General features: G+C 52.0%; 4 protein-coding genes across 4 annotated transcripts; 2 read left to right on the forward strand and 2 right to left on the reverse strand.

The window, feature by feature from the left end:
* Positions 1 to 1637: 1637 nt before the first annotated feature.
* Positions 1638 to 6861, forward strand: ASPACDRAFT_76265 (ubiquitin-binding TORC1 subunit KOG1). Its single transcript, XM_020204674.1, has 7 exons — positions 1638 to 1765; positions 1869 to 2392; positions 2454 to 5180; positions 5256 to 5506; positions 5563 to 5896; positions 5946 to 6283; positions 6359 to 6861. Exons 2-7 carry the CDS (start codon positions 1943 to 1945, stop codon positions 6546 to 6548), a joined length of 4290 nt encoding a protein of 1429 aa, XP_020059512.1. The 5' UTR covers positions 1638 to 1765; positions 1869 to 1942; the 3' UTR covers positions 6549 to 6861.
* A 950-nt stretch (positions 6862 to 7811) lies between these two features.
* Positions 7812 to 10286, reverse strand: ASPACDRAFT_1853741 (uncharacterized protein; the record flags this gene model as incomplete). Its single annotated transcript, XM_020197325.1, has 1 exon — positions 7812 to 10286. One exon carries the CDS (start codon positions 10284 to 10286, stop codon positions 7812 to 7814), a length of 2475 nt encoding a protein of 824 aa, XP_020059513.1.
* Positions 10287 to 11325: 1039 nt separating this feature from the next.
* Positions 11326 to 12100, reverse strand: ASPACDRAFT_40499 (uncharacterized protein; the record flags this gene model as incomplete). Its single annotated transcript, XM_020200764.1, has 2 exons — positions 11326 to 11972; positions 12040 to 12100. 2 exons carry the CDS (start codon positions 12098 to 12100, stop codon positions 11326 to 11328), a joined length of 708 nt encoding a protein of 235 aa, XP_020059514.1.
* Positions 12101 to 13938: 1838 nt separating this feature from the next.
* On the forward strand, positions 13939 to 16557 carry ASPACDRAFT_23663 (PA and RING finger domain protein; the record flags this gene model as incomplete). The annotated part of the gene is made up of 2 exons (XM_020199210.1): positions 13939 to 16145; positions 16194 to 16557. The coding sequence occupies 2 exons, from the start codon at positions 13939 to 13941 to the stop codon at positions 16555 to 16557; spliced, it is 2571 nt and encodes an 856-aa protein (XP_020059515.1).
* Between the last annotated feature and the right edge of the window lie 1510 nt (positions 16558 to 18067).

Below are 18067 nucleotides of genomic sequence, written 5' to 3' on the forward strand. Positions count from 1 at the left end.
GCTCTGCAGGAACCGCGGCGAGAGGCTGGTGGTATCCAGGTGGTTCCTAAACCACCACCACATCAACATTTTACCCCTCCCAGCATTCCACCTTGGAGTTATCTTAACTTAAAACCTAAGAACATTATAATCAACAGATGCATGATGCACACCGGGACAGCATGCTCTAGAGCAATGGTAGTGGTAGGAGGGTGGTCGACCATCCTCATTATACACTGGTTAACCCAGACCTCAGATTGGTCACTGGGCCCATCCCCTTGCCGAGCGACCACCGTCGTTCATGCAGGAACCAGGCATAGTGCTGTACTGTACCTACATGGGTTCTGAGCCGGTGCCCCATCTATAGTTCCCCATTAATGTACCTCTCACAATTCTCCAACCATCGTCAGTTGTGATTTCCGATCATGGTTCCATGTGCACTCCGTATGTGGCTGCTTCGCCTGCACATTCCTCCACTTGGCCACACATTGCTGGAGTGGAAGGAAGATCGACAGTGCCTGTCTAATGATGATGACTGGCTGGGGAAGAACGGTGGCCGTAACCTTCGTATATCTTAGTGCTGGGACAATCGGGTTTAGATCCGCCCGTCGCGAGGCACCTTTCCACCAATTTCGGTACCGTCCCAGAAAGCAGGACAGGACAGTTCCAGGGGTCAGCGGAGTGGGCATATCGGACAGACAACAAGAATCAGGAATCAGAGAAAGAGAAATAAGCAGAGAAGAGAAAAAAAAAGGGGGGCTGGTTCGATGATTATCCAACCTTCTTTTTTCTTTCTTTTTTTTTTTTTTTTTTTTTTTCCTAATGCGGATCGATTAAGTCATGCGTGATCGGGGGCCATCTTCAACGGCGCGCGGATGGATGGACATTGGATGGACAGGAGGAAATTGCGGATTGCTATTATTGTTCCGTCCAGGAGTCTGGGCAACCGGCAACCTAAGGGAAGGGCATGCATGCATGGGGCGTGGGATGGCCGGCACTTCGGACCATGCCCTGCCAACCTCAAGCCAGGCGGCTGTCGTTTCCACTGACTATCATCACCTCTGGACAACTACAAGGACCGGTAATATCCTTTCACTATACTCATTCAAATTCTATCCAGCCTTGCGCCTATACATAGTATCGTCCCGTGCAACGGTGCCCAGTTTGATGATGCTAACTGCTAAGTACTCCATTCTATTGCGCTGCTTCAATTCATGAACGTAGCGTGTAAGTCCTTTGCGGTCGCCTTAGCATGGAACAACCAATGCAATGTAGCCAGTTTTTGGATTGAGTCATCACCATAGACTGCAGACACTGTTCGTTCTAGAGCCTTGATTTGCCAATAGTCATCCAAGTTCCTCAAGTCATAAAGTTCACTGAAAATACTTCGTAGTGCATAGAGATATACAAAATGTACGGAGTATGAGTAAGTTAGAATACTGCCACTGATGTAATGCCGACCGCCGCGGCGGTCTGCAGATTAGCGGCCGCCGGCGATATCGATATTCCGGGCCAACTCGATGCCAAGCAGGATCACGGCCAAAGCTCATAGCACTCTCAGGTTACTGCAAGACATCATCAATCAGCTCTCTGCGCATCCCAGAGCTTGTGCCAGCGGCCTCAACGATCCGGAGGGCTGGGGAGTCTCTCTAATCAATCACAACTCACTAGCTGGCAAACTTTCCTTTGGAAAGAGTGGTAATCTGGTCGATTGACCGCCCGCTCTCCGCATTGGGCGTATTGGATCTGCTTCCAGTGCATGCACTGTGACATGATTGTTGATAAGGTGAGAGCAGACTCGTTTCTACCCCACAATCTCCAACACATGAAAATTCACCCACCTTCTCTCACTGTCACCTTGGATCTGACTACTTCTCCCATATCATCAGGCGACAGTTCATTTCATCGTACTGGATTGTACATGATGATTATCTGCGCGCAACAACAGCACCGGAACTAGAAAATGGAGCAGAATAATACAGACCACCGACAGGCCTCGAGCCTACAATCCGAACCCCGAAAGCACCCACACAAGTCCGTTCGTGTTGCTTTTGGCCCTGATCTCGAAACTCACATTCCACCCCGCGACATCTCCCCCGCGCCCGTTGCTGGACACCACCGATCCTTCACCACCGTGGAGGCCAAACCGCCGCCTGTGATCACACCGGAACGACCGACGAGCTCGTCCGCCGGCGAGAACTCAGTTATCTTCGATGTCAACCCGCGCCTGACTGTGGATCGTCCGTCCGAGTCTGCGCGCCCGACCGCGGCCCTGAAGAGAGCCAGGAGTGATTATGGACCTCGAGTGGGATTTGATAAATCTATCAATGGTGACGAAGAAGAAGATATTGCGATGCGCCATGGCTGGCAGGAGGAATATACTTCAAGCGAGTACTTGAAAGTCCTGCATTCGGTGAGCAGTGACGCTACGCCCCAGGTGCAAGGTTATCCTCTAACAGGCGAATCTCTACTAGAATTTCTACATGTATTTCACGGAAAAGCGCCATGAGACGAATGGAATCCCACGGGACCCTGTCGGAAGCTGGCCGAGTCAAGACTGGCGCATGAAGGACCGTCTCAAAACCGTTTCTGCCGCGCTTGCCATCTGCCTGAACATCGGCGTTGACCCCCCAGATGTCGTGAAGACCAACCCTGCTGCAAAGCTGGAATGTTGGGTTGACCCAACCTCTACCACATCCCCTGGTGGCTCCAACAAGATTATGGAGCAGATCGGAAAGAAACTACAAGAACAGTATGAGACGCTAAGCTTGAGAACTAGGTACAAGCAGTATCTTGACCCTTCAGTCGACGAGACCAAGAAGTTCTGCATATCATTGCGTCGTAACGCCAAAGACGAGAGGGTTCTCTTTCACTACAACGGTCACGGTGTTCCTCTTCCTACCCAGTCAGGCGAGATCTGGGTTTTCAATAAGAACTACACGCAATACATCCCGGTCTCACTGTACGATTTACAGTCATGGCTCGCAGGTCCGAGTTTGTTCGTCTTCGATGTTTCACATGCTGGTAACATTGTTTCCAACTTCCACACTTTCGTTGAGAAGCACGAGAAAGAAAATGTCGAGGCGAGAAAGAGGGATCCGAATGCCATCGTACAGAATTACGGAGATTGCATCATTCTCGCAGCGTGTCAGAAGGCTGAGTCGCTGCCGACGAATCCAGATCTTCCTGCGGATCTCTTCACCTGTTGTCTTACTACGCCAATCGAGATCGCGCTGCGCTTCTTCATACTTCAAAACCCGCTCCAAACCAATATTTCTGTCGACGAATTTAGGGTGCCTGGTCGCCTACAGGACCGTCGCAGCCCCTTGGGAGAGTTGAACTGGATTTTTACCGCGATCACTGATACGATAGCTTGGAACACCCTGCCGCGAGCCCTCTTCAAGAAGCTCTTCCGTCAAGACTTGATGGTGGCTGCCCTGTTCAGGAACTTCCTGCTCGCTGAGCGGGTAATGCGCACCTACAAATGCCATCCGATTTCATCGCCTGAATTACCGGAGACTCATCATCATCCTTTGTGGAAGAGCTGGGACCTGGCCGTCGAAATGGTTTTGTCGCAGCTTCCAGCCCTGATTGACCATGAAGAGGGTCGCAGGCAATATGAATATCAGCATTCGACGTTCTTCGCAGAGCAGCTTACCGCATTCGAGGTTTACCTGTCGTCGGGCCCCACGGAGAAGAACCCACCAGATCAGCTCCCTATTGTCTTGCAGGTCCTTTTGAGTCAGGCACACAGATTGCGAGCTCTGATTCTGTTGAGTAAATTCCTAGACCTCGGTCCTTGGGCGGTTCACCTGGCTCTGAGCATTGGTATCTTTCCTTATGTCGTCAAACTTTTGCAGTCTGCAGCCCAAGAACTTAAACCAGTCATGGTCTTCATTTGGGCAAGAATTATGGCCGTCGACCATACTGTTCAGAATGACCTACTGAAGGACAATGGGATCCATTACTTCATCTCCATCCTCAACCCATCTTCCCCAATCCCTGTGGGCAACGCTAGTGAACATCGGGCTATGTGCGCGTTCATTGTTTCAATCTTCTGCAAGAACTACCCCCAAGGTCAAAACGTGTGCCTCTCTGCCGAGCTTTTTGACTCTTGTCTCAAGCACCTCATGGATGTGGAGAATCCACTGCTGCGGCAGTGGTCGTGTCTCTGCATCAGCATGCTGTGGTCTGACTTTCCAGAAGCGAAATGGATGGGTATTCGATGTGCCGCTCCTGCCAGGCTCTGTGAACTCAATTTCGATCCTGTGCCTGAAGTACGGGCTGCCATGTTGCATGCGGTCACCACCTTCTTGGGTATACCGGACTTAACCGATCAGGTAGCCCAGATTGAGGAAACCCTGGCCATGGCAGTATTGCCCATGTCATCTGACGGCAGTGTACTCGTAAGAAAGGAACTATTAGTCTTCTTCTCAGCTTTCGTCAAACGCTATCAGAACAAGTTTTTGATTGCCGCATACGAGGAGTTCCAGGATGAGAAGCAGAACTTAATCTCGAAGCTGAAACATGCAGGATCTCGGGTCCCTAGCCAGAAGGAAGTATCGGATGTTCCCGCAGTCTCGAGTCGAAAGTCGCATAGCCTCTCACGAAACACCACCTTTGGAACTATTTGGAAGCAATTGCTAATTCTCTCTGTTGACCCCCACCCTGACATCGCGCAGGACGCAGGCATGATCGTTGACTACATTCACATTTGCCTCTTGGATTCACCGATGGCTTCGTTGACTAACAAGATCCGAGACGAAATCCTGGACCTTTCTTATCGGGTATCTCAGAAATTGCAGGTCGAAAAGCCAGAATCAAAGAAAACCGTGCCTCCGCCGACACCACCCGCCGTCGCGCCTCCCAAACAGGAAGGCTACCTTTCACTAAGTATCAAACGAACTGCCAGTGTGGCGGCCTCGCTTAAGAACCTGGCCTTCGGAGGTTCTAATGCGTCCGAATCACAATCACTCCAATCGCCCGAATCTCTCACCGCGCCCAAGAGCCGGATGCCTATGACCCCAAGAGGACGAGCCCCGCCCGAATGGACGCGCCCCCCGGAAGTCAATGACCAAGTTGCTCCTGCAACGGCCTACAACCAAGCTCCCACCCCTACGTCGCGAGGATTCGAGCCCCGGGAATCTTTTGCGGTCCCAGCCATTCCCTTGATGAGTAGATTCCTGGACTGGTCCACAGAGGTAAAATCAGAACTCCTTCACCTCATGAGCGATAAGTTTCACTACGAATTTGAACAATTTCTCACCCGTCTTCAGTATTTCCGGGAACCCCAGATGAAACCCAATGAACCCGACGAGCCCGGTAGTGCCGATTACAACGAACGCCTCTGGAGACGAAGCCGTAATGAGAAGATCATCTCTGAGACCCAGCCTCTGAAGGGCAAAGCAGGCAGCAGCCGATGGGATAATTCATTGTCTCTTCTTTCTAACAGCAGTCAACCTCTGAAGATGTGTTTCCATCAATTCGAGGATCACATTGCAGTTGCGGATGATAAGGATACTATTGCGTGAGTTCTATGCCTGTTTGAAAGCCTGCACTGAGTATACGCTGAACCCGTGGTAGAATCTGGGATTGGCAGAGACACAAGCGCCTCAACCGTTTCTCGAATGGCAACCCGGCTGGCTCCAAAATCAATGAAGTCCGATATATCAACGAGGATGACCAAGCTCTGTTGATGACCGGGTCATCTGATGGTGTCCTGAAAGTGTTCAGAAACTACGAGTCGGCGCATGATGTGGAAATTGTGACTGCATTCAGAGCTTTACCTGAACTCATTCCCAGCAATCGCAATGCTGGTCTTGTTTTGGACTGGCAGCAAGGTCAGGGTAAGGCATTAGTTGCAGGTGACGTGAAGGTCATCCGGGTGTGGAATGCGGCTACCGAAGTCTGCACGAATGTAAGTCGTTCCTGGCTTAAGAGGTTGACTGAGGCTGATCAACTCGTAGGACATTCCTGCTCGTTCGGGCTCTTGCATCACCTCCTTGACATCAGATCAAGTAGCAGGAAATATCTTCGTGGCAGGATTCGGTGACGGCGCAGTCCGGGTGTTTGATCAGCGTCTTAAGCCCACAACATCCATGGTCAAGGTCTGGCGCGAGCATAAGCAATGGATCACCAATGTTCACATGCAGCGCGGCGGCCTGAGGGAGCTTGTGTCCGGGAGTCGCAACGGCGAGATCAAGCTTTGGGATCTACGCATGGACATGCCCATCTCTACGTTCTCCGCCACAAACGACACACTGCGTACACTGAGTGTCCACGAGCATGCTCCAGTCTTCATGGTGTATGTACCTTTGATAACCTCCTTGGTGTCTTTTGACCGAAAGAGAACTCGCTAATGTCTCTAAACCAAACACAGTGGTACAAATCGTCACGAGGTGAAAACCTTCAACGTCGATGGAACCTATCTCTCCACCTTCGAGCCCTACTCGAGCTTCCTCCATCACAACCGCTCCTCCCCAATCGCCAGCACCGCGTTCCACCCGCATCGGACCGTTCTGGCCTGTGCTGCACTGAACGATCACCATATCAACTTGGTGACATGTTAGAAGCCCACAGAGTATCCAGTCGCTCCTCTTCACCATAGTGGAGCTACAGGAGACCACACATCCTAGACACCTAAACTACACGCACCTTGAACGAAACATGACCTCGCTACCTCCAAACCGACTGTCCTCTATTAGCGCAACCCTCCTACAGACACACCACCGGCGCCAAGGTCTCATCGAAATTCCCCAGTTCCAGAATCGATTTCCGTTTCATCCTACCACGTCTTTTCCTTCCAGTAATACTTCCCCCGCTCCCCTGCCGTCGCTACCACCCACCCTCTACGTCCTCACAAACCTTACAACCGCCTAACCCTTTAATATCCCTTCCCCCACCCTCTCACCATTCGTCTTCCAACTCTCCCCGGCGTAGAACCACTCGCAAGCAGCAGCAATTCTTTTCTAATAACATTAGCAAACTGGCGCTGTGGTTATTTCACAATTTTGCTTCTCGCTTGTTCTTCACATACACCTCGGGTTTTTCGTTCTCCTTATGCATGCATGTATGGTTGCTCCCCACGCTTGGCTGTCCATTTTTTCTATTGCCTTTGTTTTCTTTTTCCACTTCATATTCAGTTCTTTTGTGTGGAACGTCAGTCAATCAATCAGTCATATGGGATGGAAATAGTAGATCATCGATCACCATTACCCAAGTACCCCAGGTAGCTACCTACCTAGCTAGCTAGCTAGTCGAAATGAGACTGGAGGGCGGATGTACAGCATCGGCATCGGCATCAGCGTTCCGACTCGAAATCTTTCTCCCTGGCGCTATCGAGTTGTAGTTGTATGAATTACATGGTGAGTACTGTAAGTTTGAACTCGGGTCGGATTTTTGTTCGCGCTGCAGAGCTCACACTGGGAGATTCAGGTAGTGGCGGGGATGCTTGTTTCTAGCACGTACAATTTACAAGGCTGTATCCTGGTAGCAATTGGTAAAGCAGAGGATAGAAAGTGAAAACAAGGTTACTCGGCAAGGTATGTGTATGGATAATGTGATGAGAGTTTCTGGGGTTACCTGCGACAAGCATGGAATTTATGTTATTTATGTAACAGTGAATCCACCGGGCATACCATGTAGACAATCAGTTCCTGATGAGAAATTCTCCATAAACAATTGAGCTGCGAACTCCTTTTGCTTGAAAAATGTGAACATGCTGTGGTAAGTTCAGATGAGAAGACATTCTACAAGCGGCCTCCTCATTGGGCGGGGAGAAGCTGGTGCCAGTTTTGACAGAGCCACCTATGACTACGAGTCTCCATCCCATTTCACCACGCACGGCCCACAGAGTCAATGTCAGAGTCTTCCTCAAGGACAGTATAAGGATTGGTCGCTGAAGAAGTTCTGCGTCGAGCAAAGTGGCCGAGATTGGCAGATGGCAAAGACTCTCGACCAAGAGATGCCCCGCCGTTGGTACACCAATCCAGTTCGAAAAAGGTTCGATGCTTATCAGAACTTGGCGAGGAGCAGTCGGATGGTGCTGGCGTAAAGTTGGCAAAATTGCCGATTTGCTGCTCTCGGTCTCCCAGGACATACGAGGTCAAGTTAACAAGCGCATTGCCCATAAGTTCACTCATTTCCCTCGCAGACTTGCAGTCCTCTGTCGAATACCCTCGTTTCTTGAGTTGCTCACTATGGTCCTGAGCGAACAAGGCAACCTGGGCGCGAATGGTTTCTTCCCCGCGACTATCCCGCCGAAACCAGGCGTTGGACTCCTCCAGCCTGGCCTGGTTCTGAATCAGGCTGTCCACGTACCAGGCAGGCCGTTTCGTCAACTGACTTGCAGGTTTGGACAGCCCAGGTGGAGGCTTCAGAGGCTTGCTCTCGCTTTTCACGGATGAATCTGCAACGTGCCCGAGTGCGTGCTTGATGCTGCTTTGTGTGCCAGACCCGGATGAAAAGGTCTGGCTCTTGATATAAGCTGAAGCCTGTGCCCTGAGATCCAGTGTGGTAGCTCTATCGACGACATCTCGTGCTTTAGATGAAGACACCGGCCCCGAAGACTGCTCGACGTCCGCAGAAGAGGAACTCGTATTGGGCGAGTTGCCCCAAGCACCAAAACGCCTTGCTTGATAGATATTTCGAGGCATGTATCGAGGCATTGGAGGCCAGTTGTTAGCCGTTGCTCCTTTATCAAGGTCTAGAGTGGCCCTCTCAAGAAGATGCCAAGTGGTCGTCGCAGCCTCCTCTGGTCGTAGTTTCTGCTTTCCAGTGTTCACCGAAGCTTCCGAGTGGATTGGCTCAACAGCACTTGCAAGGGCACTTGCTCGAGACTCGTCAGTGCTAGGTGCCTTGACTTTATGAGGAACTACTGTGGCCTCTTCTGCAGTACCTTGTGTCTTGGTGTTTCTGGGCCTCTCGGCAGTACTTTTTAGCAGGGCGTTGACTTCTTCTTTGAAGATCCGTCGCTTCTCCTCGGCGGACAAGCTACTACTGCTATTGCTCGACGGAATGTTCTTCTGCGCGTCTGTCGCCTGGCGCTGACTGGAAGCACGATACGAAGGATTAGTTGATTCCGAATACTGAAGTGTTCCAGACCGTGCGGCAGGGGCAACGCTGGAGAATTCTGAAGCCAGAGTGTTCCCCTTGGATGTGTAGTCTGAGTTATACCCTTGCTGAGATCCAGACATCGGAAACTGCAAGCCCGACGAGATTCTGCGAGACTCGGCGCGCTTGAAACGCTCTTGTTGGATTCGTAAAGATTCATAGGGGGAACGACTATACGTCTGATCGAAGTTTGCGCCGTACAGATGCAGAGACGACGAAGGGGGACATGATTCCTCAGACGCAGAATCGTGACTAAAAGGTCCTGTCTTGGGTCCCTCGAAAGAGGATCTCTGGCTGGACAAGTCCACTGGCCAGACTGCCCGATCACCGCTAGCATTATCGCCGCGTCGTTGGAATGGGCTCTCCGAAATGCAGCTGCGGGATTGTGGGTGTGAGCCCGAGTGAGAATAGCTGGAGCTTTTTAGGTTGTTCAGAGGATTTTGCAGGATAGGCCCATTGTCAGCTCCGTACCAGCCTTGGTCAGATTTTGCCTCGCTGGAAGTTTGTCTTTTCAGGCGTCTAGGTGTTATTTGATCATTAAAGGAATCAATATCGCTGTCACTGGACTGGTAAACTCGAGAATAACGCGCCGAAGGGTTGTACTGGGTAGTTGCACTGGGCCGGATTTCGGCGTCTCCTCCTTCATGAATAGAGTCGAGATATGATTCGCTGTAGTTATACCTCTTACCACGTGTAGGCGTAGAGGGCTTCTGAGAGCTATCATTGAGACCAGTAATATTAGCATGGCGTCTAGACGATGGGCGTGGCGGGGACCTCGGCGAGTCGAATGCATGCAGTAGTGATGCGGTTTCCTCTGTATCGAGAACTGTATCACACGGCATATCGCCATATTTTCGAGCTTCGATAGCCTCGGTACTTGACTGATCTTCGTAAATCTCAAAGGCACTGTTGATGGATCCACGCAAGATGGAAAAGCGCGAAGAAGCGAATTCTTCATCGCCGCTGCTTGCTGCCCTGGTACTAACACCAGCCGCACTCTCCAACATATATTGCTTCTGAGCCCGTGCACCTTTGTTTCTTGAGCTTTGCTTCAGGCATAACTCAAGTAGAGGAATAGGCTGAGAGGAGGCAAGGTCATCCAAATTATGGAGCTCATGATCATTAGTCTGTCCAAGATCTGGCTGACTGCAAGCAGTAAAGACTTGTTGACGGTAAGGACACTTTCGTGACGCCATGATGGGGGAAGACTGATAGCTTGCTGCTTGATGAGTAGTACTTGTTATCTCTAACGAAACAGAACACTGCTTCGGGGTTGAAGCTGCGAGTACACGCGCTGGAGACCCCCGAAGTATGACAGGGGACTGTTCTGATATCGTTCCAGAAGACGGTGGCAGTGGCAATGAAAGCGAATGAGCTCTTTGGCGAGAAGCAGGAGTTGTGGGTAGGTGAGGAAGATGGATTGGCGTGAGTGGCTGTAGAGACTAGGTAGTGAAGAGGCCTAAGTCAATGATAGTACGTAAAATGAGACTGGAGTGGTAACTGTACCGCAATGGGTGATACGTTATCGAGCCACTCGGTGGTCTGAGTACGCTTGTCGGGAGAGTGAAGAGGGTGCAATCCTACAGGAGCTCTTCCGGGGAGTAAATTGTTGATCGTCACCGAGCCTTTGCCTCTACGGCCTCGCTGTCCTGATGAGCCAGTCAGCTGCCTGCTTTCAGGTTTTTTCTTTATAGCAAGACGCTCTCTCCATCTTCTTCTTTCTCTTTCGTTAAAGGCTGGCGCGAGAGAGAAAAAAAAAGGGGGGAAACACCTACTGCGCCGTTGCTTTTTGGACTTCAACACAAGCGACATGGCAAACAATCTGCTGCTGGACCCTCTGTTGTCATGAGGAGGATGTGGCTCATAGGTGAATTGTTCACTGATGGCCAAAATGAGATAGACGGTGAAGAGAGACCATGTCTTAGTTGTGCCTTCCTGCGCAACGTGCCAGCTGGTAAAAGCAAACGAAAACGAGGAAATCGCTGTCCAACACCAGGGAGGTTTAGTGGTCTTGTTCAGGGAATACAAAGAAAGAACTCTCCCTTCCAGGACCATCAGAAAACAATCAATAGTTATTAGACTAGAAGCATATACTCAGTACTGAGACATAAAATAGCAATGGCACTATTCCACCAAAGCCTGACGATTCCAGTGTGCAGTTAGTACATCACATGAAGAATCAGACCGCAAGAAAATATTGACAGTTATTCAAATACATTCATGATGATCACGTTCCTACCAATAATTACGTTGTGCCCCACCGGCGGTGCGTAGGTTGTCCGACGCCATCATATTGGATCCCATCATATTAGCACCCACTCGGCCTGAGTCGAGCTTACCTCCGGAGCTGTAATCATTAGCACCAGCGCTCAGCTCGCCGGTTCCATGAGTATTATAGCTGCTACTTCCTTCTGCACCTCCGCCGCCAAATCTTTGTTGAGTGCGGCCTTCCGTACCGGACGAGTATGGTCCAGCGATATCTGAAGCCTCAACTTGATCGGATCCACGATTATAGCCACCCGGGCTGACATGCTGCACACCGCTAGTATTTCTAGACTCCATCTGCCTGGAGCCAGAGTCAGGACCGAGGCCAGTCATGCCTGAACCATACTCATCCTGAGCAGGATTGCGATTCTCAGCTTCCTGACCGTAGCTAGATTGGAATTCGTGGCCACCCGAAGGCTTTGAGTCATAGCCGCTAGTGCGTGCTTCATAAGCAGCCGTGTTCTCCCCGGAGTCATATGCTCCAGAGGTGTAGGGGTCAGCACTAGGTTGTGCACCGCTGTCGCCGGGTTGAGGGGCATAGTGTCCAGTGTCAGACTGGCTGTAGGCCCCAGAGCTGGCGTTCTCGGCTTCGGGGACGGTTTCAGAATTGCCGGTGTCTGATTCCAAGTCAATCGGATTGGAGGCTCAACATGGGGAAGCCTAGCATGGGGAATATGCTTATACTTGATTTATGACCATGATGGCCTGTGAAGGCGTCTTTAACCTTGTGCATGAGCTTGGACATGATGGATTTATGGAGTATTATCAAGTTTCAATGTCAAGTATGCAAGAGAACCACCGGGTCGATCGAAGTTGTAGTGATTAGGTGGAAACGTCGTGTTTGGGCTGTATGTAGTCTAAATAGAGATTCCTAGCTCAAATGCCGGTTCGGTTCAAGAGCAGCTCCAGAACAGCTTCTCAAAGACAGCAAACCTTAATGTTAGTTTGGTACATGGTTGAGCCAACAACAGCACGCCTGTCCAACTGATATGACGTGCGGATACCAATTATGGTTGGTGAGAATAGAGAAAAAGGTCAGGAATGTGAATGTCGTTCACGTCATCTGGCGAACCCCGGCAATTCCAGACCGTGTTCTCATCAACGGGTACCAGCCACAGTCCCGCCCCCGCCATGGGAACAGCCAAGCGGTCCCACTTCGATGATGGCACGAGAAGTTTATTAGAAATACTGCCCGTCAGTCGGAGATGGTATGCTGCATCGGAAGAGCCAAAGTTGAATGAAATGAACCCCAGTTGTTCTCGCTACCCAGATACCTTGTCTCTCAAATGATTTGCGCTTTTTGCGCTAGGGTTGTTGAGCCGGTCGAAGGGAAGGGAAGGGGGTGAACAGTGATCTGCAACATAAGTTGAATCCCATTGGAACGACTTTGGGGGGAAAAGAAATCCAGGGACTCGCAAATGAGACAGAACGGTAGCAAGACGGAAGAATGCCGATTGCTTGATTATTGATTTGTACTCGTAGTTGTCGAGGAATTGGAATGCTAGGGAGTTTGAGATCAATGTTTGCGACTCGAAAGGTGGACCCTCCGACTAAAGCGTGGGTGGAGATGGTGGATGATCGGCGGGTGGGGGTGGAAACGAGGAGTCCATCTAAGTGTATCGTGAGAAGGGTGGTTAGAGAATGAGTGGACTGTATACTGACTTAAAATTATACGTATGCTCACTCATACATATGAGAAAGTGTGTTCTGGTTTTTGGTCATGTAACATGCTGAATTGAAGGTCAAAGGGAGGAGATAATCGCATTCATTGATGGACAGGACAATGTGGACACTGAACGGGGCGGAACCTTTGAACCTTGGTTGCCTGACTTGGCCTGAGTTCGCAGGATGACAATCCCCGTCCACGTCCAGTGTCCACCTTCGCCTCAGGCAACAACCGCCCCGTGACTGGGGGCTGAGGCTGTGCTTGCGTGTCTCAGCAAGAGTAAACGCAGGAAAAAAGAGGCCAGTCATCCATTCATTCATTCATTCCTTCATCCTTCCTTCTCTTTTCTCTCGATTTACCAAATCACTCATAACTCCTTATACTGTGTAGTACTCTGCATCGTTTCTGCGACCACTCAATCCCTGATAGTTCTTCTGGACGACCAAATTGGCGCGCGCGTGTTGACATCCTTCCTTTCCGCCCTCCCACCCTCTCTCCCTCTCTCCCCTCTCCCCCTCCCTCCTTCCTCCTTCTCCGATTTACCCCCCCTCTCTCCTCGCTTTTCGTCGCACTTCTCGGGGAGGTTCGACCCTTCTTTTCATGTGATCTGTCTGATTTCTTTTGTTCATCGTCTACCAGTTTTCCGCCTCTTCGACTTCGATGAGTGCGGGTTGCTGTCGGCCTGCAGCGACCGTCTGACTGGTCATAAGATCCACTCTCTGCCAGCAACCGCAGAGTGCCACCATTAATTAGTACCACCTCGATAATCACAACTTTACCCCGAAGTTATTATCACGCTGCCTGGATACCGGACGTTGACCGTGGAAGGTCATTCATCTCACCTCTGTCAGCTACCACACCATATCCAAGACGATCATTGTGTTGTATCGCTTGGTGACTAGGAGCATTGCGTCACCATGCGACCACCACGCTTGATCGTGATTGTGTTTTGCTTGCTCTTCTTCCCGATCTTACTCACTTTCTTCTCGGCACTAACCACTTCCTCCCGCGTCTCTACGCCGAGCTCGCTTGCTGGTCAAGCGACGGGTCTCCATGCCCTTTTCTCCTTTAACCTTCCATCCTCGCTCTTTCCGCCCTCCGCAATCATCAGTTTGACCGATGACAACTCGACCTTCTTCCTGGCCAGACCTGCAGCGTTTGGCCCATTGCTCCCAGACAAGGGGCTGAGCGGTCAACTCTGGATTGGAAGCGGATTTGGAGAACGCACGACGGCGGGAGCGGAGGGGGAACTGGGCTGTTCAGATATTCCAGGATGGGGCGAAGGCGACCCTCACAAGCCAGGGACGGCCAACGGAGTTGCGGCTAAACCACGAACCGGAACCACGAGCGAGGGCACGAAAAGGCAGGCAGATGCTCACTTAGATGCCGACTCCTCTCGTCTTCCAAAGGAAAGAGCAAAGACCGGCCTTGCGACGGATGACGGAACCGATGATCATCTGCACCATCCCCTTCCGGAGTCTGCAGGAACAGATGCAACTGCTATGGAGAAACCCGGGGATCACTCTCTGAGCCTACCCACAACTCACGCAGATATTCAATCTCTGCAGGAAAGTGCGGAGATTGACGGCAAGGTGGTTCTGTTGAGTCGAGGTGGCTGTGGCTTCCTTGAGAAAGTCAAATGGGTGCAACGGCGAGGAGGCATTGCTCTGATTGTGGGTGATGACACTCGGGGTGGAAGTCTAGTGACTATGTATGCACGCGGCGATACGTCTAACGTGACAATCCCTGCGCTGTTCACCTCCCACACTACCGCCCATCTGCTCTCTTCGTTGGTTCCGCCTCAGATGGTCGAAGGTACGGAGGCGGATGACGCTACAGCTACTCAAATTGGCCAGTCGGGCCATCGCACTTCGGGGAAACAACATCTTCACACAGCAACAACCACAGTAGTGGCTGCCTCAAGTACGCCCACTAAGCACGCGATGGCCGACAACAGTGTGGCTCCCGCCAGTCCGAAAGGTGGTCTTTTTCATGCCTTGCTGTCCCTACTGGGCCTTGGTAGTAGTGGAAGACGACCGTGGTTCTCACCTGAAGATAGCCGTCGCCCGCCGAACAGTGGAAATATTAACTGGATCATGCTAGATCCTTGGGATGACCATGCACCATCCCAGCATCAGGCCGATGTTAGCCGCTCGCCAACCAAAGCAGACGGAGCTACCATCAACCGCAAGAAGCATGGATCACTGTCGAGTGGCTCGGATGCAGATGGGTTTGTGATCGGAGTCCAGGATTGGCGAGATCCAGATTTAGTCGCACCGAAGGGCAGTGTTCTTCCGACACCCACTGGGATCGCGGATGTAGATGGGAACAACATCCCAAGCAGTGACAAAGCCACCGCTGCTGCTTTGAAAGGCGGCAGCATCACCCCGGGCAGTGGCGAGTACCATACCGTCGACAAGTCTACTGTCTCACAGAAGGGGAGCTCAAGCGGCTCGCAGTCACAAAGCTCGCAACATGGCAGCGGCGATGATGACGCATCTACGTCTGGAAGCAGTTGGCTTTCCAAGCTCTGGTCAAGTAGACATGAGCCCGACGTCAGCCGGGATTCGAGCGCTAAGGACACGCTTGCTGCCGAAGAGAAGCACCCTTTCTCAATTAGTCAATCAGGCGCGACGACAGCTGATCACGAGGGCTTATGGGTCACTTTAACGCCGACGAGCATGTCTACCAGTCCTTTCTTTGATACCCTCCTTGTTCTTGTTATCAGTCCGTTGCTTACACTGAGCGTGGTGTACATTCTGCTGTTGCTCCGGTCCCGTATTCGTCGACGAAGATGGCGCGCCCCGAAATCTCTGGTGGACCGCCTTCCCGTGCGAACGTATCACACCATTACTACCTCATCTTCTGCCTCTAGCTCACCGCGGTCCGTCAGCCCTGGCCCGGTCTCGCCTACATCCCCCCTGCTGGGGTCTGGGAGTCGCTCAGACACCAAGGGTGCATCCAAAGTTTCGTCTACCAAGAAGGAGAAATCCGGATCCACTCTCTGGCGGCGGAAGTACACGGGACGACAGGTCGAATGTGTCGTCTGCCTGGAAGAGTATGTCGATGGAGAAAGCCGGGTGATGAGCCTGCCTTGTGGGCATGAGTTCCACGCAGAGTGCATGTAAGTATCCCAGTTGATCTATATCCCACCACTTCTAACGCTGCGCAGCACTCCTTGGTTGACTACACGCCGCCGGACATGTCCGATTTGCAAGGGAGATGTCGTTCGGTCGATGGCTCAAAGCAAAACCGGTGATATGCGCGAGACCGCTGCGGAGCAGACAGTGGGCGAAGGTCAGCACTCTCGCAACGTTGAGTCACAGCACAGCGTATCGTCGGCTCCGGTCCCGATTACCGGAGGCAGCGAGGACGAGCTGTCTGACGTGGAGCACCGCGCAGGCGCGAACGCAGCAGTCCATGAGGCACATGCATCGTCCGCGCCACCGACATGGCGCAGCTACGCGGCGTTGAGCTACTCTGCCCTGAGTGGGGACACGATCTGGCACCAAACTCCGACGGACGGGCGGCGATGAAGCCGCGGGCGGAAAAGTTGTCATCCCAGCGTTTGGATTCGAGCATGTGCTGCATTAGCGATCTTTTGATATCAGTGTTGTATGGCGTTTGCGGGTTAAGTAGGCGTGCTGGCGCGGCTCCTGGCCAGGCGCCGAGCCGTCAACGGGGGATTATTGAATGCCACCAAGGCGGGCTGGGATGGCTAGATAGCATTGCTTGCTAATCATAATCATAGCGTCACTATTATTGCTGCTGTTGTTACATCGTTGGCTCCAGCCTTGTGGTAGTAGTTGCAGGGATGAAGATCCGTAGCTGCTAGCCTAGATTACGCATATATGGAGCCCCTCACCACCCAACCCCTAAACACCTTTTCATACAGTACAGCTCCATCTGATCTCATCCCACCCCTCTTCTACTCTCGACAAACCCAAGATATCTACAAAAACCATCCCCAAAATCACTCCCTGCTACCTCCACACCCCACCCCCATAGCCCACCCCCCCAACCAGCACAACCACCACCCTAACCACACCCTTCAAACAACACTCCGTCTACACAGCCGGCCACAACCCCACCCACACCATTCTGTTGCTACACGACCTCCTCGGCTAGACCTTCCCCAACCTCCGCCTCCTAGCCGACAGCTACGCCCACTCCGTCGATGCCACCGTCTTCCTCCCCGATTTCTTTGGGGGCGAGACCCTCCCCACCGACCCGATCCTGGCCGGCCGCTGGGCCGAACTCGACCTCCAGGGGTTTCTGGCCCGCAATGCGCGGGCCATTCGCGAGCCGGAGGTTGTGGCTTTTGTAAAGCATTTAAGGATGACCCTGGGGTTTGAGAGGGTTGGGGTTGTGGGGTTTTGTTGGGGGGGGGTGGGCTGCTGTTCGGTTGGGGGGGTTGTTGTTCGATTGTTCTGGGGGTTGTGAGCTGGGGAGTGGTGGCTTGGAGGAGTCATCCTGTGCGCAGGGTGAGGCGGATGGGAGCGGGAGCGGTAGCTGTATCATTGGCAGTGGTGGTAGTGGTGAGGGTGCAGGCCAACAGCAATACCTAGTGGACTGCGTGTCGATCGGCCATCCCAGTCTGTTGACGGAGGAGGATATTGCCGCGTTGCAGGTGCCGGTGCAGGTGTTGGTGCCGGAGCGGGATCCGGTATACACGGCCCAGCTGAAGGCGTTCACTATCCAGAACCTGCAGGAGAGGGGGGTGGAGTTCGAGTATCGGTTTTTTCCGGGGGTGGAGCATGGGTGCTTCACGAGGGGGGATGAGGGGGTTCCGGGGGAGAGGGAGGCGTTGGGGAGGGGGAGGGAGGCGGTTGGATGTTGGATGGGAGGGTGGTTGTAGGTTTTTTTTTCATCTGAAAATGGGTAGGCGGAGGGGTTTATGAGAATGGATGAGGTAGATTGGAGTTGAGGTTGATGCTGTTTGTTTGTATTGGGTTTATAGTTGTAGAGGAATTGTTTGTTGTCGGCGGTTGTATACACACACACACGCACACAGACAATCAGCTTATCTTATCGGAAGCTCTTATC

The sequence above is a fragment of the Aspergillus aculeatus genome (assembly GCF_001890905.1).
Source record: "Aspergillus aculeatus ATCC 16872 unplaced genomic scaffold ASPACscaffold_3, whole genome shotgun sequence".
NCBI classification, from domain to species: Eukaryota; Fungi; Ascomycota; class Eurotiomycetes; order Eurotiales; family Aspergillaceae; genus Aspergillus; species Aspergillus aculeatus.

Bases quoted from the DNA above. Each gene is read 5' to 3' on its own strand.
- ASPACDRAFT_76265 (XM_020204674.1), top strand. From the start codon at position 1,943: ATGGAGCAGAATAATACAGACCACCGACAGGCCTCGAGCCTACAATCC. The intron at 5,897-5,945 runs GTAAGTCGTTCC...ATCAACTCGTAG, and splicing joins CTACCGAAGTCTGCACGAAT to GACATTCCTGCTCGTTCGGG. The intron at 6,284-6,358 runs GTATGTACCTTT...AACCAAACACAG, and splicing joins CATGCTCCAGTCTTCATGGT to TGGTACAAATCGTCACGAGG.